Raw genomic sequence first — 27,989 nt, 5'->3', positions numbered from 1 at the left:
AACGAAACGTCAAAATCAGTTGTTTATTCAGTTGTTTCTCCGGCGAGCTGGCGCGTCGACGCGCTTTTAAATTGAATTTCTAGTAATTATGGTGAAAATTCCTGTGCGAAAGTGTTGGTATACGACTAAAGTATGTTTTTTATTGGTGCTAGTAGTGTTTCTTTTGACTACGCTTGAACATTGGCGTAGTGGGAAGCGGTGGGCAAATGCCGACGCTGAAGCCGACTATGAGAGTCAAATCCAAGAGGATGAGGCTCGTATTATCCCTGGACTGGGAGAAGGTGGAGGAGCCGCTGTGCTGCTCGGGGAGGACAAGCTGAAGGGTGACGAGTCCGAGAAGAAATTCGCCATGAATGTGTACCTTAGCGACCGGATTTCCTACAACAGGTCCCTAAATGGTACGTAAGAAAGGACGTGGTTTAAATATCTAATGAAGTTTATTATTAATCAGGCGAGCCTTATACCATTACTTAATAAATTAATTTACAGTAATAATTCATTGATGAAATCTATGCCGTTGAGTTGGTTTTGACACAAGACTACTTACCAGACCAAGATTGAGAGAGAATGCGACTGCGGAATTCTTTATTTGCCTCCCCCAGGATATAAAATCCTGGCTACACCTTGTTAGCTACCACACTGAGATACTTCCCTTAAAAACTATTTCTCCATCCCATTCAGTGTGTTTTTAATTTCAATACTGGCATCATAACATAAAGAACTCTTACACCAAGTCATGCAGCATTTTTACTTGAAGCCGGTATCATTTTAGTGCTGTGTGGTTTTCCGACAATTTAGAATAGAACCACTCCATATCTTTTCCATGAATGTCATAAAAGATGACTAAGGGATAGGCTTGTAAACATGGGATTCCTCTTATAGCGATGGGCTAACAACCTGCTACTGTTTGAATCTCTATTTCATCATGAGGCCATGCAGCTGAACATGGCCTTTCATGCTTTTTGAGGCTATTGGCTCTGTCTACCTTATGAGTGATAAAGATGTAACTACAATATGTTCTCTGTCAGACCCAATGGTTGACTGGCAGATAATGCTTCTAGCATTAAGTCCACCAATTGTATTTTGTGATTATGATTATGTGCAATGAAAAAAACTAAATATATGTGTATGTATGTAGTATCATTTTTATAATAAGCTCAGAACCCCATCAACAGGGGGCCCCTAAACATTGACTTGATTGATTGTTTGCTTCTTAGCCAACGGCCGAACTTGATGATTAAATGATTCTCATTTTGACTGGCCAGGGTTACAGTTATTTCCACTGAAGCACATAATTATAGTTCAAGCACATATGATAGAAAAACTTCATGTGTGTATGTATGTAATAAAGTTCTATAAATTTATTTGCTAGAAAGGTTCACTCAACCGTACATAAGGTTTATCAAAACTTGTTAACATTATGCCATTTCTCATGACACAATTTGTGCAAAATGCACATTTAACTGCTTTTACATTGAATTGAAATTTGCCTACTAAATGTTAGCGTTGAAAATTGATCGGTATATTGCAAGGTGTTTCTGTGATACTTAAAAATTGGATATCATAGATTTTCATGTTGTATTCCTAACAAGATGGTTATATGACCACAATTAAGAATAAGGAAAGTCAGGTAAATATGCGATGTGATTTCCATCTAAACTTGTTAAACCATGGTAATATATCCAGCTGCCTAAATGTGAAGGATAATAAAAAGGATTATAATAAAACTTGAAGGATTAAATTCTATGTAGGTTTCATCTCCTGTCTATAGAGGTGAGGATGCAATTAAACATTCTCACCACTACCCACAGCTCTACCAACCTTCCGGTTATACAAGCAGAATCATGGGACGAGTCCGCTGTTCTCGCTGCTTTTTGCTCCCCATCTAGTTCTCCCTTTAGTTAGTTGTGTAACTCATCCCCTATTCTTGGAGGGGCTGACTTTACCGAACTGACTAATACCAAGATTAATGTAATGATGAATGCACGTCACCTTACAACTCGATACCCTCATCAGATTACCGCAACCCAGCGTGCCGCCGCGTGGTGTACGACGCGGAGCTACCATCAGCGACCGTGATCATCATATTCCACAACGAGCCGTACTCCGTGGTCCTGCGCACGGTGTGGTCCGTGCTCAACAGCGCGCGCCGCTCGCAGCCCTGGTACAAGACGGCCAACTACATCCGGATGGACACCGGGGAGCGCATGCACTTGGGTGGGTCGTGATCACGTGATCATTGTCTTTAACAACGAAACAGCCCTGATACAAGAATACAACACTAGGTACATCAAAAATCATGGATTGAGTGAGTCAGGTTTATGCACAAAGTTATTCCCGTCTGACCTTTTCAACCCTTGACTTTATCCTTAATGGATCATGGAAAAGCTGCAATAAATGAACGCTCATTCTCTTAGTCAAATTTTACAAAATCTATGAGAGAGAGATGCAGTGGTCCTATTTCATAAGAGTTCCGGGAAGCACACACTTGGGTGTGCGGTGATTATTGTTTACTGTGATCTTCATACATGATCATTATCTGTCTATAACACACCCAGTCCTGGTAAAAGAAAGCTGAACTTCATCCGCCACGTCATCAGCCCTTGGGATAACTCTCAGCTTATAGCCTTATATGTATGGGTGACACATTTTGGTGATCACTTTCGCAAAATGTCACTATAGCATATGGTCATTTCTATTTTGCCTTAGTGACAATTATGATATCTGACAACCTTTTGTCGTCGACGCCATAGTCTTCCAACATTACTTCTCATCACCGTTGTGCCTAAGATGTACTACTCTAAAAAACCTACATGCTATACTTTGCATACTCCGAACTTTGAATTCAACAGTAAACATGTAATCTAGGATATATTATGATCACTCCTGTCACCCCATTTATTATGTCTACTGTTTCGGGTCTGCGAAAGAGATTTCTTTAGAAATATATATGTATGTCAACAATCATCGATCAATCTTTAGGTTACAAGGGCCAATCCCCCACCTCGCCGTTCGTGTACCTGAAGGAGATAATCTTAGTGGACGACAACTCCACACTCCCCGAGCTGAAAGGCAAGCTCAGCTACTACGTGAAGACGCGGCTGCCGCCAGACATGATCAGGATTCTCAGGCTGCCAGAACGGTATGTGCTTTCTCTTTCTTCTACAGTTACTTTTCGCCGTTTCTCAGGAACTACTGGTTCGAATTGAAAAATTATTTTTGTGTTGAATAGACCATTTATCGAGGAAGGCTTTAGGTTATATTACATCACGCTGCAACTATTAGGAGTGAAGAAATAATGGAAAATGTGAAAAAAACGGGGAAAATTATTCACCCTTGAGGGCTTCAATGATGCCCAAAATAACTATTCTACACGGACTGAGACCAAGGATGTATGTTAATTTTGCAAAAGGTCAGACTTTAAAGATATTCACTTCATCATCAAACTTTTCCAATAACTAGCACAAAACCATAATCTTCTTCACACCATTCTTTTAATATCTCTACTGCTCTGTTTGAAGGTAAACGTTAATTTTAAAAAAATAAGCCATTGCTGAGAATAATCTGATATCGTTAGATTCCGAAGGTCTACATGAGATATTTAATATTTTGCTAAATCGATTTTCAGTAGGTACCATTGTCCGTAGATTAAAATTTCTGTAATTTTATGATGCACAATTGTCACAAAAATAAAAGGAGATGATATATTTAATTAGCAGGCTTAGACATGACGTAGGTATTTTACTTTTTCTGTGGTGACATTTTGCGCATCTTATTTTAATTTCTTGGCATTATGCGTGTCGGGTGTTTCTGTTGTTCGACGGAACAACATCGTAATATACCTAAATATTATGACATCTAAATCCACTTGACATCGATTTCAAGTATTATCAACGTTGGTCATCCGTTGGGCATCTAATCACGATGCTTTATAAGGCATATCTTTTTTCTCTTTCTATTTCTTTGGTTATCCGAAATTACAGTAATAGTGCTAATGTCAACGTTCCTTAGAAAATAAGGTGGCTGATCATTCAACGCTCGAATAACCATTGAAACCTAAGTTATCACCCAGCGGAGGGCTGACCCGCGCCCGTCTGTCGGGCAGCCGCCTGGCGACCGGCGACGTCATGGTGTTCCTCGACTCTCACTGCGAGGCCAACGTGGACTGGCTGCGGCCGCTTCTCCAGAGAATATCAGAGAAACGCAACGCCGTGCTCACGCCTATGATCGACATGTTGGACACGACAAATTTTGCGTATAACAGTGGCCTAGAAGATTTTGAGGTAGACTGTTGGGAGGCGTACGGGGGCTTCGTAGAAAAATTTTGAAAACTTTATTAACGTGGGCCGCGTTATAACGGATTGCCGATCGTGTGGCTTAAACTCTTTTTAGATAATTTTTGATATCAATGTAATTTGGAAATTGTGTGGAGAATGGACTTTAGCAAATTTGAAATAATTGTTCTATTAATTCTTAGATAAAATACCTTAATTGTACCATATAAACTATTTTCTATACATAGAGATAACTTTTTGCTGACGGTGTTTCTTTTAAAGGGTATTTTAATATCTTAGCATAAACTGATTTAGAGTAGTATTTTCCGATTATTTTTTTCATCAAGCTAATAATCTAGGTTCCAATGTTCCAAATAATCCATGTTAAAAGTCAAATTAGTCTAAAATCATTGGCACATTTTTAAAATGTGTAACCGTTATAGTGTGCAAACCTCATAGGTACCTACTAATAGTATTATATTTGACTCCCAATAAAGTTGTGCGGTCTTTGGCTCAGGCTAGGCATAGCACGTGCCCGGCACGCGGGCTGCCGCGCGGCGACCGGCGAAGTCACGGTGTTCCTTGACGCCCACTGTGAAACCAACCCCGACTGGCTCCGCCCCCTGCTGCAGAGGATCAAACACAATCGCAGCGCAGTTCTCACTCCCACAATCGACGGATTGAACTCTCAGACCTTGACATATGTATCTTCCAACGAACTTATGGTAGTGCCGTGACGTATTCACAGAAGCTTTTAGTTCTAGTGAGATACTTTTATGGACTGAGATTAGTTAACGAGTTAGTGATAGATTGTAGATATTTTGAGTATTTTATTTAGTCGGAAATTCGGAAATAAAACACAAACAGTTTTCGATAAACTAGTCAAAAGATTAATTTTTTTTTTTAATAAAGTTACCTTTATTTCTAGGCAGGCGGCAATTCAAAGGTGGCGATTTTATTTAACCATGTTGTTGTAAAGTCGAACAAAACAAATTAATTTTCCATACGTGCTGAGTGCACGCAGACTCACCTCTAGTCCAACGTCATGGATTTCCTTTCTTCGTGATTGACCTTCAGCACATCATTTGCATTCATATCATATTGCGCACTTTCCTTCACTAGTAGCTACAGACGATAGAAAATAAAGCGCTGGCGTACACAATTTCCAGCGTAGACATCTATTTTCTTGATTTGGCAGCCTCCAACACAGTATTAAATTGAACAAAAACTGACGGGAATTGGTGGGTATGGACAGGGTGGGGTTGACTCGTGCTCGTATGGCGGGTAGCCGTGTGGCCAGGGGTGAAGTGATAGTGTTCCTGGACGGCCACTGCGAGACGAACCTCGACTGGCTGCGGCCGCTGCTTCAGAGAATAAGGGACAAACAGGACGCTGTGGTCACGCCGATGGTCGACATCATTACGACGCGCAGTCTCCAGTACTATAACGGCGGCTCGAAGCTGAAGGTAGCGTCCCTTGGAGCGCGTGTTCAGAATCGGATTTCATGGGTTACAATAGAAAATGGTTTAACCGTAAAAAGATGTCACTGAAGCAGTTTTCGTTCACAATGATTTTAGACTAAATGATTATTATAATTTCAGTTCTTATGTTTTTATTTTATTTCTTGACAGTAATTGAACGGGTTGGACATTTTGCGTATGCACATCACTCGACTTAATATTTACCAAGTATAATTTTGTAGAATTGTCCGCATTATTTTTTTGGATTATTTATCTATTTTATTTATCTCGTGAATGGGGTAGTTATTTTCTACATTTATATCGTTAATTTTCTATTTTTGACCAATATTCTTTCTATTTAAATTTTTGGTAATTAGTTACTGTGACCAAAATATCAAAGCAATATTAGCAATTTTCAAAAGCAAAAATGGTGCATCAAAACCGAAAACAAGACTAAGTAATTAAATTACGCATGGGAATAGCTTTGCAAGCCGTGTAATTATACTGTTGTTGTATGCAGGTATTACTTATCTCCGCGTTTAGGTTGTTCGCAATGATCTAAGTTACTAAAGTTAAATAACTTTTGCGATATCTTTAAAGTGCATTAATTTTACTGTGTTTGGCCTTTCTTAAGGATTATCTATCATATTAAAAGGGACTCCGTTATTATTGAACTGTAACTTATCCTTTTCCCAACACGTTGAAATTGCTATTGACTGAGGCACATAATTGACTGCGCCATAAATCACCATAATTAACAACTTGAAATTCTTGTACTATATCTCTTTCTAGTAACATGTTATGGGGTTATAAGCCAATTTAAGAAGAATAGAACAAATTATAATAGAATACATTATAAAAACCAGCCTACCTGCACCGGTATCAAATAGTGGACGTGATATACGCGATCGTAGAAGGAAGTATGGAATAAATTACAGTGTACCTAATAATACTAGGTACTTATTTGCCTCGCTATCAAACGGTGCGCCGGTTCATTATAAATTCACGATATAAGCGCCATTAAATAGTACGTTGGTTAACTGTGCTATGCCTTTCAGAAAACATAATGTTCCTTAATGTAAAAGTCGTATTGCTCCGGCGTCAACTGTGTTGTCCAGAAAGTAGTATATCCTATACAGCGCCGGCATCAAACCGCACCCTAGCTGACTCTCCCTCCCACAGCGTAGGGCTGACGCGGGCGCGCCTGGCCGGCGCGCGCTACGCCAGCGGCGACGCCCTGGTGTTCCTCGACGCGCACTGCGAGCCACAGCCGGACTGGCTGCGCCCGCTGCTGCACCGCATGAAGCAGCAGCCGCACGCCGCGGTCGTGCCCGTCATCGACGTCATCGACCACACCAACTTTATGTACGAAGTGCTCGCGACGAACACGTTTCAGGTGCTTGCAATGTTGACGTAGTTGGCCATGAATTGGTTTACGGTTTTCTAGTCATTTTTCGAGGAATTAAGGTCGTCGCACATCAAAGTCGTGCCCCAGACGTGCCTTATCAGGAGTCTATAACATTTCCTTAAGATTGACACTGAAGTTTCGCTGGTGGCATGGGTGCGTGTGTTCAAATCTATATAAGATAATGTTTGCAACGACAGTTTTAAGGCTTTGGGCACATAAATGCAACATTTATTTGAGTGAGTTTTGATGTGTATATGAAAAGATTTTGTGTGCTTTACCGGGAAGATTTTGGTTGAATTATAGGTATTAATTATCCGGAATATACGCTTAATAAATAGATAAAATAATAATTTCTAGGTTCGATGTTCTGTTTTGCATTTTACACTTTTTTCAGTTTTGAAGGCTCGCTTTAAGAAAACACAGCTTGTTTTGCTTATTTTCACCACACACACGTTTTGGAAACACGGTTTAAGGAACTGGTTTCCTCTCACACCTCATTTTGTTGCGGTGTTTACAAACTTTGCACACGTGATTCTGTTAAATGGGCATATTTTTAGATTATTGTTGCCTACTCTTACAATGGTCAGGGGCGATTTAGCTGTTTATTGTTATAGCAGTTAAGTTGCTTAAGATGATTTCTTCCTAACAAAAAGATTACTTATTATAAGAATAGTTATTTTTGTTAACGGATAATTTAAACACATTCTCTTTGTTATAAAATAAGTACCTAATTGTGTTATTTTAAACGGATGATTGTTTCCCCTACACCATCTAAGTTCTCTAAATGGGCTATTGACTATTTTCATGATAATTAAAGTTATTAAGCAAACCAGTGTCGCTATTTAATATACATGTACTTATTCAAACGATAAACATAATAACTTTTGCGAACATTACCATAGCTGACATAGCTGTGACATTTTGAGAAACTCGCGTACTTTGTGTCATTTATTGTGAAACGTTTAAGCGCCGCGATTCGTCCAATTCGCATTTAGTCCAATAATATTATTTTGTTTTCGGAAACATCACACCGTCTCTTAAAACAAAGTATCAAAACGTATGGATTTAGAAAATGTACTTGTAATTATAGTATTGTATTTGTAATCTAATTTGACTTATTCTGACGCGATCTTAAAGATCCTCAAGTTCCATTTGAGTTCAATTGTAAAACAATATGCACAACGATGATTATGTTAAAAAAAAACCATATGCAGTTTTCAAATTATGTCGGTAACATTTATGGGAACCAAATATGGACTCATTCCAGTCAAGGCCTGATATTGGCTCGCATCGCCGGCGCCCGCGCAGCTCGTGGAGATATGTTGGTCTTCTTGGACGCACACTGCGAGCCCGGGACTGACTGGCTGCGACCTCTACTACAGAGGATCAAGGAGAAGAGAGACGCCGCCATCACACCCATCATTGACGTCATTGACGAGTCCACTTTTGGTGTTAACATCGATGGCCGGGTTACAGACTTTCAGGTTGCTGGAATTTTCAGATGAATTCATTTTGCAAGAGTAAAAAACTGTACTGAATCTAATAAAAATATCACTTGGTTCAGGTTTTGATATGATGCTGCAAATTTGCTTTATAGGAGTCGATGCTGCATAAATCGTTACTAACAAAGAAATGGATTGCTTTCTATTACAGTGAGAACTAGGAATTGACATTGGAGTTGGCATCAGAGCATGAGCCAATATATTGTAAACCTAACATCAGCCTAACATCATGGACGCGTCTTTCTAAAACTGCATGCTGGATTCTTGGATAAACCTTATTTAACTGCATGTAAAATATTCAAATACAAAAACGTCGCTGATCGTGATGGATGGCAAAGTTCTTCGGTGATGGATCTTTCATAATTTTTACTCGGTTACCTAAATTAATCTATGAACAGTCTCCTCAGAAATACTACAGTGTATGACTAAAATTGCATCCATCAGTTCATTCCTTTCAGTGATAGAATAACATGTGTGCTTCGTTTTGTACTGCGTGCAGGTCGTTGCTCTTAATCTTTTTTAAAGTTATCTCTTGATTTCACATTTATTTATCGCAAGGTACAAATGTACTAACTGGTTGTTATTCAATATAAAGAGAAACGTATTTGCGTGCGCACGCCACCTGTCTCGCGCAAATAATTACTAAGTTGTCACCTTGTCGCTGTTCAGTCTACACTATTACATCGATACTAGCTGATTGATTGATTAATTCATACATTTGTCGTTATTGATGACTCTGTTTACAAGGATATTATATTTTGGAAATTATTTATGAACTGTTTTATTCTTGAAAGTATTAATGGATATTTTCGCCAAAACTCTAAGGTATCTTACCATCGTGGTGAGGTTAGGTTAGTTATAAGCAATACGCCTGTAAATCGATAGGTGTTTTAATTTCACGTCACAGAATAGTTATAGTAAAAACTAAACAAAAATCAGCTCAGTCAATTGACGTATAACACGTAAATAAGAACACCTTTATTATAAAAATTTACCAAATTGAAAATGATTCTGTCCTTCCACATAAGTAATGGTATCGTATTTGACCGGGAATGTACAGTTTGACCAGCAGTAGCGATGTCTGTAAGTACACTGTAGTGTAAATAGCTATTCGCTTCACTAACCCTTTGTTTAAATTGATACTAACCGTAGGAAACGTAAATTGTAGAGCTGTTTTGCGGTTGTAGTTTTATATAAATAAAGGGTATAAGTATATTTTTGTAGATATAGTATGATTATTATTTTATGAACGTCTTTTCAAAACTGTTGGCGTCTACCCCGTGAGGGACGGAGAAGTGATTATATGTACGTATATGTATTAATGTTATTTATAACTTAAGACGATGTTTTTGTGTTCACCAACATGCAAAAAAATAATGTAAATTTTAAAATTAAGTTTAATGACTTAGAATCACGAGCACGGTCTTTAATCAAAAGAATATAACGGTCTGCTCTGTACAGGTCGGCGGGTTCACGTTCAATGGCCACTTCACGTGGATCGACGTGCCCGAGCGGGAGAAGAAGAGGAGAGGCTCTGACATATCACCTACGTGGTAAGATTAATTTGTAAAAAAAATTTCTACTTTTTATCTTTCTCTGCGAAGAACGTTCAATTAGCTATCTTATTTATTTTAAGTAAAAATTATTTATTATTATATAGTTTTCGATTTTGCTGATTAGACGTTTTGCGAATTTGACATTTTGCTAATCGGTTAATAAAATGAAAACACATTATTTATTTTACATATGCAAATTAGGCATTAGTACCTAGTTCTATTTTTTGTGTATTATTTTATAATCATACATCATTTTATATCATTGAAAAACCCCTGTATTTAAAATGTTCTAAAGCAATCAAATAATATTGGGATGTTTCCCCGTGGTCGTTACTTTGTTCCACCACGTGGAATGTCTTTACTCGGGGACAAGAGAATTATATAAATCATTTAAAAATTCCAACGGGAGGGAACAACCATAATTTATTTGTTTATATATAATTTCCTCCGAACGTCAGGTCACCCACTATGGCGGGCGGTTTGTTCGCGATCAACCGCGCGTACTACTGGGAGCTGGGCGCGTACGACGAGCAGATGGGTGGCTGGGGCGGAGAGAACCTCGAGATGTCCTTCAGGATATGGCAGTGTATGTGTTTATTGTTACAATGGAGCTGGTCCTTAAATAAGTTTAATTGTTATATGAAAACCTGTAACACATGTCGTACACCGATTTGGTGAAGATTTACGGTCAGATTCATAATTTATGCTATACCTATCTCTCTTGGATTATGGATTATTTGTATAAAAGTGATTATTTGTTGTAAATATTCTTTAAATTATATTTGAGAACTTTAGTTGGTTGCCCCGAAAAACAAAGACTTCTTATTGACTGGTGAGTGGTGATCTTATTGTGTCACAAATAATTGATTGACATTACATACTCTATAGATATATATTTGAAAAGTTAACCGTATACCATTAATGTTATTGTACATTAAATATTAAATTTGTAAAGGCGGCGGCACATTGGAGACGATCCCGTGCTCGCGAGTGGGCCATGTGTTCCGCGCGTTCCACCCGTACGGCCTGCCCGCCGCGTCCGACACACACGGCGTCAACACGGCGCGCATGGCCGACGTGTGGATGGACGAGTACGCCGAGCTGTTTTACTTACACCGCCCAGATCTCAGGGTAAGACTTCACATCTTACGGGACACATAGAGCAGTGGAAAGACTCAAGGGTAAAGATTGGTCGAGTTTAAAAGACTAGTAGTTATCATAATCATGCTATAGTTTGGAGCTAGCGTCTTATCTTCAAGACTACGCAAATTTATTATAAAAACGTGATTTCGTTTTATCGATGCTGATTTCGTTTGATCGTTATATCGATGTAATTTTGCCTTAGTTTGTCTAATTTATGTTTTGTGTAAACTCATCGGAACTTTTTTACTAATTATGTACTTCTAATAGTGTTGTTATTAATTCTAAGTGTAAATTTTGCTTGTTTTTTCAAGTTTCATATCTAAAAGCTGGTCTATTTGATTGATTTTGATGTGATGTAAGTTGATACTTGAGCGAATAAATCTTCTTTCACTTCTTGTATCTGTCAAAAACGACAACCGAAAATCTAGCGAGATATGTTTCTGATTAAAATAATATTTAATAAGTGATTTCATATTTGTTTGAAAGTTTAAATATAATTTTCTTTTTAGTCAAATAGAAACGTGAGGCAAAAATTATATGAACTATTTGACATATTGGCCGATTATCGCAAAATGTCAAATTTTATGAAATATCGATCCGAAGACTTTATTCCATTTATTCTAGAAAAACCCTAAAATCGGGGACGTGACTCATCGCAAGGTGCTCCGGGAGAAGCTGCAGTGCAAGTCGTTCCGCTGGTACTTAGACAACGTGTACCCGGAGAAGTTCGTGCCGGTTCGGGACGTGACCGCTTACGGCAGGTACGATTCTAAGATATCATGGAATAACATGAGTCGGTTACGTCTTCATCTCTCTGGAAATGAGCCCGAGGTGCGCCTTTTGGCCACGATCCTGGATTGGGGGAGGTTTTTACCAGATTGACTTCCGCCATCTTTGCAAGAAAACCTGACCCATATTGATTCATAGAAAAAGCTGCACTAGATGTATGGGCCTATTCCCCAAATCGCCTTTTACGACATCCGCGGAAAAGAGATGGAGTGGCAGGAACCAAACGTCACTTGTTATTTTATTTACTTGTGAAACCTGGTCTGCCGCCACGCTGTACTTGTCATTGCCTACATATATGTAGATAGGTCAGTGTTGAGAGAGACATGTAGACGTAGTGCCGGTGTCAGGTTCAAGAACCCGCTGCACAACGTGTGCCTGGACACGCTGCAGCGCGAGGCGGCGGGCGCGGCGCTGGGCGTGTACGCGTGCCACGACTGGCTCACCGCCACGCAGTACTTCTCGCTGTCGCTGGCGGGGCAGCTGCGCGACGAGGAGCGCTGTCTGGAGGTCGCGCATGACGGGTGAGTCTTATTTCAAAGTGTTTGTGTTCAAATCGCTATAACTTTCAACTCACATAAATTTATGTTAAGGGAGTTGTGGTTTTTTTTACACATTACCTATTTAACATTATGTACACCTTGAATAAGGAATATTAAGAACGACATAAGACACTTTAGGTGAACCTGGAACCGCAGCGGTGACGTAAATTTATCAAATCCATGGAACTTTGAATCATCCATTTAGATATTATCCTAGTAACAGATTACAGCAGCCAGTAGCATAGGGATATAACTAAGGGGAGGTATATGCGGAAGTGAGGTTATTTGTTTGTTACCTTACATACATACATACATATGATCACGTCTATATCCCCTGCGGGGTAGACAGAGCCAACAGTCTTGAAAAGACTGAATGGCCACGTTCAGCTATTTGGCTTAATGATAGAACCGAGATTCAAATAGTGACAGGTTGCTAGCCCATCGCCTAAAAGAGGAATCCTAAGTTAATAAGCCTATCCCTTAGTCGCCTTTTACGACATCCATGGGAAAGAGATGGAGTGGTCCTATTCTTTTTTGTAATAGTGCCGGGAACCACACGGCACCAGGTATTATCGAAGCTGCGGCAAAAAGCTAGTATATATTAATATTATATATAATATATTAATAATCATTTACTGAAAAATATTTGTATTTACAATTGATAGTAAAAATTATTTTTTTCATAACAGCGCAATATGACAATTTTCAAAAACAGAAAAAAAAAGAATCGCAAAATGACACGATTTTGATTGCAATAAGCAAAATGACAATATGTGATTGTCATTGTGTATTTCAACACTTGTGTAAATCTAAATAATTATGTATGTTTGTGTGTATGTTTGTCAGCGACGACGTGGACGGGCACCGCGTGCTGATGCTGCCGTGCCAGGGCGGGCGGGCCGGCATCAGGAAACAGGTCGGTACATGTCTGTATGTTTATGATATCTTATTGAAGGCCTATTTTCTGAATGAAATTTTGATTTTGTTTTTGATTTTTTGTCCTGGTAACGATGATGCAGCTTGAAAATGTCCGATCTCTTTTGTGTGCTCTCATTATTAAAAACGGAATCTGGAAAAAATATACATATTTGACTAACTTGAATCCACTTCCAAAAAATTAAGTGAGGATACACAGACTCATATACAGGATAATATGTATAGCTTAAGAACATAGAATTCAGAATTATTAAGACTGAAAAACTTTTGTAAAAAGAGAACCGCCTACAATGGATATACTTTTTCAAAGTCTGTTAACTGAACTAAATTCTTTCCCTAAGTGTAAAAACACCGAGATAGCGTTAACCTTTATGCACGTAAAATGTACAACAGGTGGAATTAATGCCACTAGGCATTCTCTGCCAGTCGATGATGCTGAGATCCGCTAGAGATGGATGTACGATTGTGCGATAACTGTGATAGATATAATCATATAAATATTTTTATTTTATATAATACATTTGGATGACCAACAGCCATGTTACAATCATTAGCTTATAAAATAAACATTTAAGAGTAAATTACCGGTCATCACTAATAACAAAAGTATAAAATAGAATTTTCCGAACGACAAATACACATTCAGTTACAAAAAAGGAAACAAACAAAATCTTAAGTGTGATATCTTAAGTGTGACAATTTTTCAATTTTCAATTTTTTCAATTTTTCAATTTAAAAAAATTCAATTTATATCGTGACGTTAGAAATTGTCATATACTTACCCTTTGATAACACACACCATGAGGAAGTCATACTTACTCTATGAGATATCCTCTATGGTAACGGTTGCTATTATGTACATATTGTAAATGAATGATTCAAAATGGAACACATTACAATGGTTTATTTAACAGAAATGGACGCGCACGGGCGGGCAGCTGCAGCACGCGGCCAGCGGGCTGTGCCTGGCGGCCGGCGCGCCGGGCGGGGACGCGCGCGCCGCCGCCTGCGACGGCTCGCTGCAGCAGCACTGGCTGGTCGACTACACGCAGGAGAACGACTTCAGGAACACCGAGTACCAGGGTGAGATAATAATTTACAGCGCCATCTATGTTTCGGTCAACTAAGACAGTTAGTGAATTACTAGAAAGCATCTGTCTGGGTCTCACCATCACGAGCTCCGCCTGCGACGGCTCGCTGCAGCAGCACTGGCTGATTGATTACATGCAGGGGAATGAGTTCAGGAACAGCGAGTTCCAAGGTGAGATAATAATTTACAGCGCCATCTATGTTTCGGTCAAGTAAGACAGTTAGTAAATTACTAGAAAGTATTTTCTCGTTTGTGTCTTACCGTCACAAGCCCGATTTGATCAAATATGTTCATTTAGGCCTTTCCATTGCAAGGTATCCCTTCACACTTTACTTGTATATTTGTTAGTCAACCATTACATACCAACAAAGTAAAAGCTAGTTCAATATAATAAATAAAAATTAACTAATTGTGTAATTGGTTAGTAATTGTTTTATCGAATGAAATGTTTGTATTCCAGACAGCGGGTCGCGGGAGCGGCAGGAGCGGCTCAGGAAGCTGAGAGGACAACGGTCAGTTTTATAGCAGTTATTTATTTCTTAAATACATACATTAATGCGTCTATACCCTTACTTGATGGAATTGAAATTCAAATAGTGGCAGATTGCTAGCCCATCGCCTAAAAGAAGAATAGAAGTGTAATAGCCGTTTTATGTGTTTTTTTTTCTTTAATTGTTATTTATAAATATATTATATATATTCTTCACAGTTCCGCCAGGGTTCACATTTTATTTTCTTCTTCCCGTGGGAACTTCTATAAAAAAAGCAGGCCATATTCATGCCAAACTTTTGTGAGAGAGAAATTGGACAGAATAAGTTAAAATAGTTACAGGTTATCGCATTTATAATAAAAGTACACATGGTTAATGTTTTAAATTTACTCAACGAAAACTAGCGACACGCCCCGGCTTACCACGGATGGCATTTCGATATAGTATAAACCTTTATCACTCTGTTCGTAGTGTCTACGTTTCTATTGGACCGTATATTTTGGAATTAAAATAAAAGAATGCGTACTGCATGTTGATGTATATTCGGAAATGGAAGAGAAGTAAATGGAAATTGTCAGATTTTACAAATATAAAACGCCATCTAGTTAATGCTTTGGGTACTAAACGCTGCCCGCCAAAATAGCACATCGAGGTGCTTTTTAGTGTTATTCATTGATTAAAACAGATGGCGCGCAACACGTAGTAAGATCCTTTATGTAGTTTTAAAGATGTAAGCATACATAGGGACAGACGCGGGAAGCGACTGTGCTTTATACACTGTGGTGATAGTGAGAGCTCCCCGCAGCCGCATCTCGCGCTCGCTGCTGTCGGTGGACGCCGCCCGCGCGGAGCCGCGCAGCAACGCCACGCACCGCCGCTCGCACCGCAAGCGGCACCGCAAGCGCTCCCACCGCAGGAAGAACAAGAACAAGTTCATACTGCGCGTGGAGAGGACGCTGCCGCCCGTGCCCGGCCAGGTAACTGTCTACCCCCACAGGAAGCGCTCCCACCGCAGGAAGAACAAGAACAAGTTCATACTGCGCGTGGAGAGGACGCTGCCGCCCGTGCCCGGCCAGGTAACTGTCTACCCCCACAGGAAGCGCTCCCACCGCAGGAAGAACAAGAACAAGTTCATACTGCGCGTGGAGAGGACGCTGCCGCCCGTGCCCGGACAGGTAACTGTCTACCCCCACAGGAAGCGCTCGCACCGCAGGAAGAACAAGAACAAGTTCATACTGCGCGTGGAGAGGACGCTGCCGCCCGTGCCCGGACAGGTAACTGTCTACCCCCACAGGAAGCGCTCGCACCGCAGGAAGAACAAGAACAAGTTCATACTGCGCGTGGAGAGGACGCTGCCGCCCGTGCCCGGACAGGTAACTGTCTACCCCCACAGGAAGCGCTCCCACCGCAGGAAGAACAAGAACAAGTTCATACTGCGCGTGGAGAGGACGCTGCCGCCCGTGCCCGGACAGGTAACTGTCTACCCCCACAGGAAGCGCTCGCACCGCAGGAAGAACAAGAACAAGTTCATACTGCGCGTGGAGAGGACGCTGCCGCCCGTGCCCGGACAGGTAACTGTCTACCCCCACAGGAAGCGCTCCCACCGCAGGAAGAACAAGAACAAGTTCATACTGCGCGTGGAGAGGACGCTGCCGCCCGTGCCCGGACAGGTAACTGTCTACCCCCACAGGAAGCGCTCGCACCGCAGGAAGAACAAGAACAAGTTCATACTGCGCGTGGAGAGGACGCTGCCGCCCGTGCCCGGACAGGTAACTGTCTACCCCCACAGGAAGCGCTCCCACCGCAGGAAGAACAAGAACAAGTTCATACTGCGCGTGGAGAGGACGCTGCCGCCCGTGCCCGGCCAGGTAACTGTCTACCCCCACAGGAAGCGCTCGCACCGCAGGAAGAACAAGAACAAGTTCATACTGCGCGTGGAGAGGACGCTGCCGCCCGTGCCCGGACAGGTAACTGTCTACCCCCACAGGAAGCGCTCCCACCGCAGGAAGAACAAGAACAAGTTCATACTGCGCGTGGAGAGGACGCTGCCGCCCGTGCCCGGACAGGTAACTGTCTACCCCCACAGGAAGCGCTCGCACCGCAGGAAGAACAAGAACAAGTTCATACTGCGCGTGGAGAGGACGCTGCCGCCCGTGCCCGGACAGGTAACTGTCTACCCCCACAGGAAGCGCTCGCACCGCAGGAAGAACAAGAACAAGTTCATACTGCGCGTGGAGAGGACGCTGCCGCCCGTGCCCGGACAGGTAACTGTCTACCCCCACAGGAAGCGCTCCCACCGCAGGAAGAACAAGAACAAGTTCATACTGCGCGTGGAGAGGACGCTGCCGCCCGTGCCCGGACAGGTAACTGTCTACCCCCACAGGAAGCGCTCGCACCGCAGGAAGAACAAGAACAAGTTCATACTGCGCGTGGAGAGGACGCTGCCGCCCGTGCCCGGACAGGTAACTGTCTACCCCCACAGGAAGCGCTCGCACCGCAGGAAGAACAAGAACAAGTTCATACTGCGCGTGGAGAGGACGCTGCCGCCCGTGCCCGGACAGGTAACTGTCTACCCCTACAGGAAGCGATCCTACTGCAAAAACTGTCTTCTTGTTGCTCCTGGTGTAGTCCCGGTCACATCCTCACCACTCTGGAGAGGAGCCCGGGGTATATGCCTTTGACTATGGATCCTGGTTTGGGTGAGTCAGGTTTTTATGCGAAGCTACTCCCGCTCACCGCAGGAGCAGTCATTAACGCTATTGTTTTAACTGACTGTGAATGACAGTCTCTGTGGCGCAGCGGTTGTGCGCTTGTCTGTGAAGTAGTTGGCCCGGGTTCGCTTTTTCTGATTGATTCTGGATGTTTATCTACATATGTATTTATCATAAAATAAAGTATCATTAAGTTAGTATCTCGTAACACAAGTCTCGTAATTTGTTAAGTTTTCCCGCATATATTTATAAATTTATTTTAATTAGTGTTTTTTTTTCATAGGCGTCCCCATCATGGGAACACTTAGAAGTGGACATCCGTTGTTCCCACCGGCGTCTCTTCCCCAACGACTCGTTCGTGAGAGACCTGGTGACCGTGCTCAACCTCCACGACATCAAGGTGAGACTCACTCACTTACTGACTAGGGATATTGACAACACTTCTTAAAATATTACCCGATTAGAATAACATATTATCTCAACTAATAAACATATTATTGATGAGTTTTGTTTGTCCGTCTTTCACGTCAAAACCACTAAACCGACCCGCGATGAAATTTTGCATAGTGTGGAGTACGAAGATGGACAAGGGCTCTGCTCTCGAAGGCGGAGCCCCGCGCCAAATATAGCGTTTAGAGCAAGAAAATCTAGCCATCAGGATACATATTGTCCCTCTCGTTCTATCTTTCTGGTTTATATCGGAGTTAAAGAGAGTGGAAAAATAAAACATTCAACGTTAGTGAAAAGCCCAGCAGATCAAGAGTTACCTTAACCAAAGGTTTTGGAAAAGATTATAGTAGTAACAGTATATTAAAGTTGAGCTTTGTAGGAAAGCCTATTACAGCACGGATGATTATATTAATGATAAACATGTGTGGCCCGAGCTGGACATAATGGCCTCTTAAATGCTTGTGTATTTTTGACATGATCTTGACATAATTTGTACAGTATGTACATATTTTATTTTATATTTTTTTTATTTGACGAAATATTCGTATTGACATAATCAGTTCTACATTCATACATGTTTTTTAATGTAGACAATGTGCATTCGTCCACGATTTAGATTTAAGAGATCTATATTTGTAAATTGACGTCCTATGAAAATGCTGCAGTGTAGTTTGTTCCGCCGCTTCTTCTACACATGCGCTTTGGAAGCGGTAGTAGTTATAATTAGATTTAAGTTATGTGACGTCAATAAGTGATACCTTGTATCCAATTTTGAAAATAAATCTATTCTATTCTATTCTATTGATAAATGTGGATGAAATGAAAGAAGTATGCAGTTGATCATGTCACCAAAACTGTAGCTGTATACTAACTCTGTGTTTTGTTTTAAAGCCTCCGGTAAGTATATCAATACATATTTCCATACTCGATTATAAATTGTCTGTCTCTCACGCTTTGACAGTTGAAACTTGGGATCGATATTTCAAAAATATGGTACAAAATTTTACATGGTTGAAGTTGCCAGCAGCAGCATACAAAATGTAAAATGAATTGGGAACGTACTGTTTTACCGACTACAGTTGGTAACGGCTAGCGCCATCTATTGGCAAATAGTATGTGTTATTTATTCATAGTGAATTTTTTTTATTTAAAAATTAATAATTTGGACAATAAAACCGTCAGAACGTGCAACTTGAGACCAAGGTCCACATAAATGTATTAATATATGCTAGCTGACATAACAATTTGTCTAAAATTGAACTTCCATAGATATACCTACTGTGCCCATTTCATCAGATGTGTTCGGAGCTACGGCTTACAGCTAATGTTTTATATCCTTACTAATATTATAAATGTGAGAGTTTGTTTGTTCGTCTTTCACGTTAAAACCTATAGTGTGAAGTACGGACAAGGACATGGAATACTAAATTCACGCAGGCAGCGTTGCGAGAGTGTTGCGTTGTTAGATTATATGTATAAATATGAATGTTTTTTTATACTTTTCGATAGGTAATAAACAACGGGCGCGTGTTCGAGCGGAACCGCGTGTCGCAACTAGCGCCCGAGAAACCCAAACCGGAGATGGTGGCGCCACCTGTCGAGCAGATACTCAGGGTGAGACATACATACAATCACGTATCTATCGCTTAAGGGGTAGCTGAACAGTCGCGATCTTTGTGAGCTTGATGGCTGACGTCAGACTCACAAAGACTGAAAGGTCACGTTCAGCTTTATAGCTTAAATGATAGAATAATTGAGATACGATAGTGACAGGTTGCTAGCCCAACGCCGTCATGAGGATTTCCAAGTTTATTAGCATTAGCCTTATTTATTTCATACTAACAAATTTTATATGCCCAGTTCTTTCGGTTCATATAATGTTAACACTTACTTTCTCATTATTTTAATTCTTCAATTTATATGAAATCTTAAACAACCCCATGCGCATTTGCATCCGCGGATGTAAGCTTTCAAGAATCCGCATCTGAAAAAATCTGGATCCGCAACAACGCTGATCTACAATCCTCTAATGTATCCATAACATCGTCAGTCTCCCCCGTCCCCCCCGCCGCCCCGCGCGCGCCCCCACAAGCGGCCGCGCCCCGGGCCCGGGTCCGGGTCCGCGTCGCCGCACACGCAACACAAGATCATCATCGAAGACTTCGTGGAGGTCGCCACTGATAAGCCTCTCAAGGTGAGATGTTTACGCTTTTACGAGCTTCACTCACTGTCACTATACATTTATTGGTGACATACATAATTAACAGTAATAACAAAGGGGAATGTGCAATGTGTATGTGTGTACCACGAACAATGATGGACAGTGAGAAGGCCCTGACTCAGCATAATGTCGCACGTGTAGACCATGCGATTCTGCCAGAATCATAGGTGAGCTCGGCTCATGAGATGACTACATTATTCCTTTGTCGTTTGCCGGTTTACTGGGAGAGAGATCCATCATCCGCCATTGCAAGTGATTTATTAATTTTGTAACTATTTTCTTGTAACTGTGTACATTTCTGTGCAATAATGATGTTGCAAACAAACAAACTAAATATACTGGTTCTTGTCCTGATTTTGAGAGACAGATACCGACACAATGAGCATGATTCATGTTTACCACCTTCAAAGAAGTGATTTTTAGTTTAACATGTATGTATGTTTGTCCGCAATTATCTCGCGTTTCGCTGCAACGATTTTGATGTGGTTTGCAGAAAAGTGTTTGTTACACATAGAAGAAGGTTTTAGAAATTTAACCAACTTCTTAAAACGAGGATATTGCTTGCTCTTTTTACAAAAGTAAAAAATTAGTCAAAAGACATATGATACATAGACTGTGATATTTAAGAAGTCCTTGTTGACGTTAAATACGACGGTAAATCAAGAGAAAAAAGAGAAATTTCTTTTTTCAACTGTAGCTTGTCCATTCCTTTATTTTGTTTTTGATAGCTGTCGCTGCTGTTACTGTTTCATCATAATCAAGTTATAAACGTGTCGTTAAAACAGATTGTATTAAAGTCAGATTGTATAAATACATTTATCTTTCATCATTTTAACTTATGAAATGCATATTAAATGTTTAAAATTTCAAAGGTTTAAAATTTTTTTTCTTAGTGATAATAGCCTGACTCGCTAAGTATGTTAATCGATAATATTTCTTAGGATATCAAATTGAAAATTATGAGAAATCACATCGGTAACTTTATAGAACGACACTAAATGTACTGTCACAATTAAAATAAATTGTTGGACAAGATATATATACTATAGTTTTAACGAAATCAATAAAAACTTCCTCAGCCGTACCGTCTGCGCAAGCGCAACAAACACCAGAAGCAGCGGCGCCCGGTCTCCGCCCAGCCCGTCGCGCCGCCCCCCTCGCCCCCCGCTCCCCCCTCGCCCCCCGCGGTGCCGCCGTCCGCCAGGGACGCGCTGCTGGCGCTGCTGGGGGACAAGATCGAGAAGGCCACCAGGCAGGAGAACAAGTGAGTGTCGAGTTCAGTATAAGAGTCTGAACTATAGGGAGCCCTTGTTATTACTCACAAGAGGGATAGGTGGTAATATAAAGTATCAAATGTAATTATGTTTTACTACATTCAGTGCCATTAACTTTATAATTTTTTATTTTGTGGCGATTTTGTTGTGCCACGGCTCGCTAGACGGACTCTACCACTTTATTAATTACATCAATATCAATGTCCTTCTTCTTCCTGGCTTTAGTCCCGTTTGCATTCTTACCTCTTTGGACAAGAGCCTGGGGTATGCCTTTGACCATGGCTCCTGGATAGTGTGAGTCAGGTTTTTACACGAAGCGACTCCCGTCTGTCCTCCGCAACCTTTGCAGGGGAACCTTACCCATATCGCAACGATCATCGTTACACATCCAGTTGCCGAATGTGCAGGTTTTCTCACGATGTTTTCCCTGACCGTGCATCCGCTTCTCCGCTTTTTATACACCTGAGCTTTGGAAGCGGTAGTAGATATAATTATACTTAAGTTATGTTGGCTTCAATAAGCAATACCTTTTATCCAATTTTGAAAATAAATCTATTCCTTTTTCTGTACCTACTTGTAATAAGGTCATTATTGATTTTTGGAATTAATCATTCGCTCGTAACGCTATTCTCCGCCGGCAAATATGGACGAATGAATGTATGGATTTGTTCTCCAGGGAGTCGAACCGCGAGTACGAGATCCGGCACGCCCCCGCCGCGCCGCGCTCCTCCGCCGCCGAGGACGCGCCCGGCGCCGCGGCGTCCAGCGTGGAGACCTGGGACGCGGGTAACGTATCACACACACGCACCCACACACGCGCACACACACGCACGCACGCACGCACGCACGCACGCACACACACACACACACACACACACACACACACGCACACAAACACACACACTCATCTTGTGCGCACCCTCCACAGCATTGTCTCAGGCCCCGAGGTCCGCCCACACATATTAACGAGTATTTATCTTATAGTCCCAAGAACACGTTCACTAATATGGCTTAAATGGAATTGAGATTTTATGGGTTAGCAACAATATTTATTCACTATCTGAAGCACATCTGATTCAGAGATATATATATACATACATACATATATATACATCTACATGTGTTGACTACTGTTATCTAGTACTGTTATATATGTATATAATTACTAGATAACAGTATCAACATTAACAATCGCTACACATTCCAGGCGAGACGCAATCCCTCCACAACAGCTCCCTGCGGCGAGACTTCCCCGGCTCGAGCAGCTCCGAGCGTGCTCGCCAACAAGCTCGCAGCATGCTCAGCACGTACCACGACCGGGACACTCTCAGTCAGGAGATCAATGACGAGATTAGACGAGTGAGATTTATTATGTTTATGTAGAAACTTTATTAAAAGGTCAAGTGAATCCGAATCTGATGAGTATGCTCACCAACAATGCGAGATTGCTCGGTCGATTCGGACTCCAGTCGGGAGATGACTGACGAGATAACAAGAGTGATTTCTAAGGATAAATACAAAGTATTTACATATTTTTATATTTTCATAAATTTGATGTATAAATGGTTGTTTTCATGAAAATTCTTTTAAGCAAATAGAGGTCAATTGCACTGAATTCAATAACTATATACAACTGTCTAAATTATAGGAATTTAATTAAAACAATTAACAGAATATTAATTACTAAAGTTTCCCACCATTTGCTAACTCCCTCCGTCCAAGCTCGTCGTTTTCGGATACTCTTGACCTGACCTTTTTCCTCAAACTAGGTGCACGGCGAAAAGAAATTCCGCGCTCTCCCGTCGGACGACGACCCCGACAAGAACCGCGTGTCCGAGGAGGCCGAGCCGCTCGCCGAGCAAGCTGGCGAGCACACGCCGAGCGCGCACGCCAAGCCCGTCAAAGTCACTATGAGGAACAACTTCACTTTCAATATTGGAGACGAGTTCTTCGCGTGGAGAAGCAATAGTGATGATGTTGCGTGAGTATTCTTTTCATTTTTTTAATAACAATTTCAGGATTTTTTTAAAAAGTTTGAATAGGTACAAGCGTTATGTCGAAAGTTCTTTTCAACTTCGGACCGGTTGTCCCCAGAATATGACCGTACTTTTCTGATGACGAATTATTTTAGGTGAAAAGTCCAATGATATAATAATATTTAGTCAATCAATAAGTTTTCTTTTTATACAGTCATATGATAATGGCTTAGAGAAACGAATACTTATATTAAAACTGAGACGCTATAGAGCAGGAAAAGCGGAGCTCAGGGCCCGACGTGTAATGGCGCTGGGTGTAGATGGAAAAATGCAAAGATGAGAAACAGATACGATCTCCTCAGTCGCACAATCTTTAGTACAACTAAATCACTTAGGATATCGTCGCAGATGTCCACCTCCAGAATAACATTAAGATACATATGTAATGTGTTTCCTTAATCCAAGCACCTCACAGATTTAATTACAATAAATACATATTTTTTTAAATAAGTGTACTTATTCTTATTCGCTAGTTATCTTTGGCCATTTCGGATATAACATCGTTTCTATCAATGTCTTTCAATTTTGTTTGTTTGTAATATCTTTTAAAGTCTTGGCAAAAGGTCAGATCAACAGTACTCGAAACCGCATGCAGCATGCATAATGAGAGTTATGAATGTGGATGAAGCGAGAGAAGTATGCAGAGATCGTGGCAAGTGGCAAGATACATTCTCTGCCTGCTCCTACCGAAAAAGCCGTGATTTTATGGATGTATATATATATATATACAAAGGCAGACTTATATTCAGTTAGGGATCTCTTCAAGTTTTCTACCGATTTTCTGCATTCCGTGAGCACTCTGTGAGTGACCTTACATATTGATTGTACGTTTAGCGACATCCTGGGCGAGCTGGCGATCCCGCCGAACTCCCCGCCGCCGTCGCCGCCCATCGAGGCCTGGGTGCGGCCCGCCGCCGCCACGCGGCCCCCGCCCGACCGCGGTGAGTCACACACACCCACACACACACATACACACACACACACACACACATGCACACACACACACATACATGCACACACACATGCACACACATGCACACACACACACACATGCACACACATGCACACACACACACACACATGCACACACACACACATGCACACACACACACACACACATACACAGTGATATATTCTTAGTCAGGTGTTGTTAGGTTCTCTATGTTAACATATATTTTCTCGGAGTTTCTCATCGATTTACTGTGATAACATCTTGCAGAATGGACTCAGGACTCTGAATCGAACGAAGGCAACCTGAAAGTGATAAACGGCCGCCTCGCCCCCGACGAGGACGACTCCAACACCGCGTCGCGGTCTGACAGCGCGGAGTGAAAGAGGGGTGCTATAAGGCGGCCTTTTCGCCACAGTGTGTCGTGCGGGGATGTGTAGCAGAGCTGTGTGAGAAATGCGCTTGATCTATGTCTGTAAACTGTCTGATATGGTATTCATTAGCGACCCGACCCGGCTTAACAACGGGTAGCAATTATACATATGGACCTTCTTTTAATGATTCTATCTATTAAAAAAAACTGCTTCAAAATCCCTTGTATAGTTTTAAAGATCTCAGCATACAGACGCGGAAGCGAATTTACTTTATACTATATAGTTATTAAACAAACATCGCAACGCATTACTCGCAACACATTTCTCGCAAACTTTTTGTACGTACTAAACCCGCATTCCACTAATCTGTTATTATTTTGTTAATTCTACGAGGCAAAGTGAATGAAGCGATTCTATTGGTTCATCAAGAATATCTGTCACTACGCGTCCTCACGCGTCTGGTGTAGACGCCGCCTAAGCCGCCGCACCGCCACGGTACACGGCACCATATTGGGTCCTATTAATTTTAATGTGTCACTGGAAGACTGCATAACGATTTGCACAATTATTGTAATAGAAATGCCATCTGTGATTATGTCCCCGAGGAGGACGACTCCAACAGCGCGTCTCGAGCTGATAGCGGGGGGAGAGTGGAGGGGTGTTATAATATGTAAAGTACAGACATAGAATTAAAAACAGTTCATGCAGGTGTCCTATTATTTAATTATTTACTGAAACGGCTCGAGTAGTGATTATTGTCTTAAGCGCTAAAGATAATAGTTACCTACTTTATTTGTGACCGTGTAATGCGAGTATTTTGCATAATCGGCATTTGTGGGCTTCCGACGCAAAGGAATGCCCGAAAAATGCTACATACTTTATGACACAGTAAAATGAACGATTTTCGTTGGAAGTCGATCGTCAGTGAAACTATTGTACAGTTCTTGTTGCAGCCAAATATTATATTTTCTTATAGTTATTTTTTTAAGTTGTAACATGTCCCTAAGATGGCATAGAAGTGTAGGAATAAAATCTTATCTATATATTATTATATTTACTATTTGAATCTCAATTCCATCATGAAGCCATACAGCTGAACGTGGCCTTTCAGACACCTCGCGAGGGATATAGACTGTATGTATGTGTGCATAACATCGAAAATATATTTAATTATTTTTTTATTAAATGGAGTGAATAAGGTCTTCATATTATATTATGTATGGTCAGCATCTTTAAATCGAAGATCTAATTTTTTAAATCTTAACCGTGATTTAATTTATTTGTGTAATTAAAGCGAGCTCAATAAAATTCATTCAATTTGGTATTCCGATTTTACCGACATTCAGGAAAGAATTAAATTTAAGAGCTTTTAAAATTTCTACATATGTATATTAATTGAAACTAACACTACAATTTGTAAATTTTTTGTTTGAAATAATTTGTATATTTTTTTAAAGGAAGTTTATAATTTACAGTGAGTTACACGAATAAGTATACTTCCTTGATACACTACCTTAAGAAATGCTTAGATGGTCAGGTCGAGGGGAAGAATCAAAGCAGGTTGACTAAGCATATATACAATGTATGTATGTATACTCAACCAAAGATGTAAAAATGATATACTTATCTGTGGCTCACTGTACAGTACAATTTGACGTTAATATATTAATTGCGTTACTAATATTAGTAAATGTTGGTGCTCACAAGTGTACTTATTAGGTAATAGATGTTCACAGTATTCTTATAACAGATTTAAGATATTTCTATTCGTGAAATAAGATTTAAAATGATTTGATTTCGCGAATTAAATTTATAAATTCAAAGACTAAATTGTACGATATTTTCTTTTTGTGCCGAATGGTTTCAGGCAATTTGAAATAGGACCACTCCATATCATTCCCTTGGATAAACTTGGGATTCCTCTTGTAGGCGATGGGCTAGCAACCTGTCACTATTTGGATCTCAATTTCATCATACAGTTAACAAATTGAACGTAGTCTTTTATTGTTTTCTCTGGATACGGCATGAAAATGATGATGAGCACGGCTCGGTCACCCAGGTACTTTGTGTTAAATGATGGTAAATAATATGTTCAGATCGCGGTTTATAGAGAAAATTATATAATGGTGTGAATTATCTTTAATATGTATTTTGGTGCACGCAAAATTTATAAGTTAAGTAATTATTATATTTTTTGATTTCAATGGACGACTAGACAAATTAGGTTCTCTTATTTTTCTGTAAAAACAAATTATTTAGAATAAGTAGTCTTCGCTAGTGATTTCTCAAACAACTGCATTTTTTTCTTTGATTAGATTTATGACAGGCTGTTTTGTGTTACTAAAATGAGATTTAAATGTAGAAGTACTTAAAACTACTCGATTATAATAAAAAAACTACTAATATTGGATGACATATTAGAAAAAGATAAAAATAAATTTGGGTTATTGTTTTGTAAAATATAAATAGTATTAAGTTCTTATTTTAATGAAATTATAAGAATACCAATATATTTTTGTCCATATGCTTACTGTGTTGATAAGAATTAATAACTTACTAGGTAGTTTAAGATTGCTCAATATCTTTGTTTTGTGGGAATTGTTGTAAAATGTTGCAATAAATGTGTTGGAGACTGACTTCATTTTCATTCTTTGTTTTGTGGGAATTGTTGTAAAATGTTGCAATAAATGTGTTGGAGACTGACTTCATTTTCATTTCTGATATGACATGAAATAGCGTTCCTATACTTTTAGCAGGTGGAAAGCAAATGGTCTAATTTTTATTGT

General features: G+C 40.4%; 1 protein-coding gene across 2 annotated transcripts; it reads left to right on the top strand.

Annotated features, from left to right (window-relative positions):
• Nucleotides 1-20: 20 nt before the first annotated feature.
• Nucleotides 21-27,829, top strand: LOC106140420 (uncharacterized). 2 transcript variants are annotated; one of them, XM_060952777.1, is made up of 22 exons: nucleotides 21-398; nucleotides 2,017-2,217; nucleotides 2,983-3,142; nucleotides 8,410-8,626; nucleotides 10,106-10,197; nucleotides 10,659-10,786; nucleotides 11,156-11,331; nucleotides 11,968-12,104; nucleotides 12,480-12,653; nucleotides 13,518-13,587; nucleotides 14,522-14,690; nucleotides 15,158-15,209; nucleotides 15,994-16,165; nucleotides 18,183-18,299; nucleotides 19,859-19,963; nucleotides 20,400-20,543; nucleotides 21,650-21,834; nucleotides 22,521-22,630; nucleotides 23,052-23,203; nucleotides 23,614-23,825; nucleotides 24,715-24,821; nucleotides 25,100-27,829. In XM_060952777.1, exons 1-22 carry the CDS (start codon nucleotides 89-91, stop codon nucleotides 25,210-25,212), a joined length of 3,303 nt encoding a protein of 1,100 aa, XP_060808760.1. In that variant the 5' UTR covers nucleotides 21-88; the 3' UTR covers nucleotides 25,213-27,829. The 2 variants fall into 2 exon arrangements, with proteins under 2 accessions (XP_060808760.1, XP_060808761.1); XM_060952778.1 differs by lacking the exon at nucleotides 8,410-8,626 and adding an exon at nucleotides 6,917-7,130.
• Nucleotides 27,830-27,989: the final 160 nt, after the last annotated feature.

This window comes from Amyelois transitella, chromosome 29, assembly GCF_032362555.1.
Source record: "Amyelois transitella isolate CPQ chromosome 29, ilAmyTran1.1, whole genome shotgun sequence".
NCBI classification, from domain to species: domain Eukaryota; kingdom Metazoa; phylum Arthropoda; class Insecta; order Lepidoptera; family Pyralidae; genus Amyelois; species Amyelois transitella.
The sequence above is the reverse complement of the archived record's forward strand: the minus strand, read 5'-3'. Positions and strand labels throughout refer to the sequence as shown.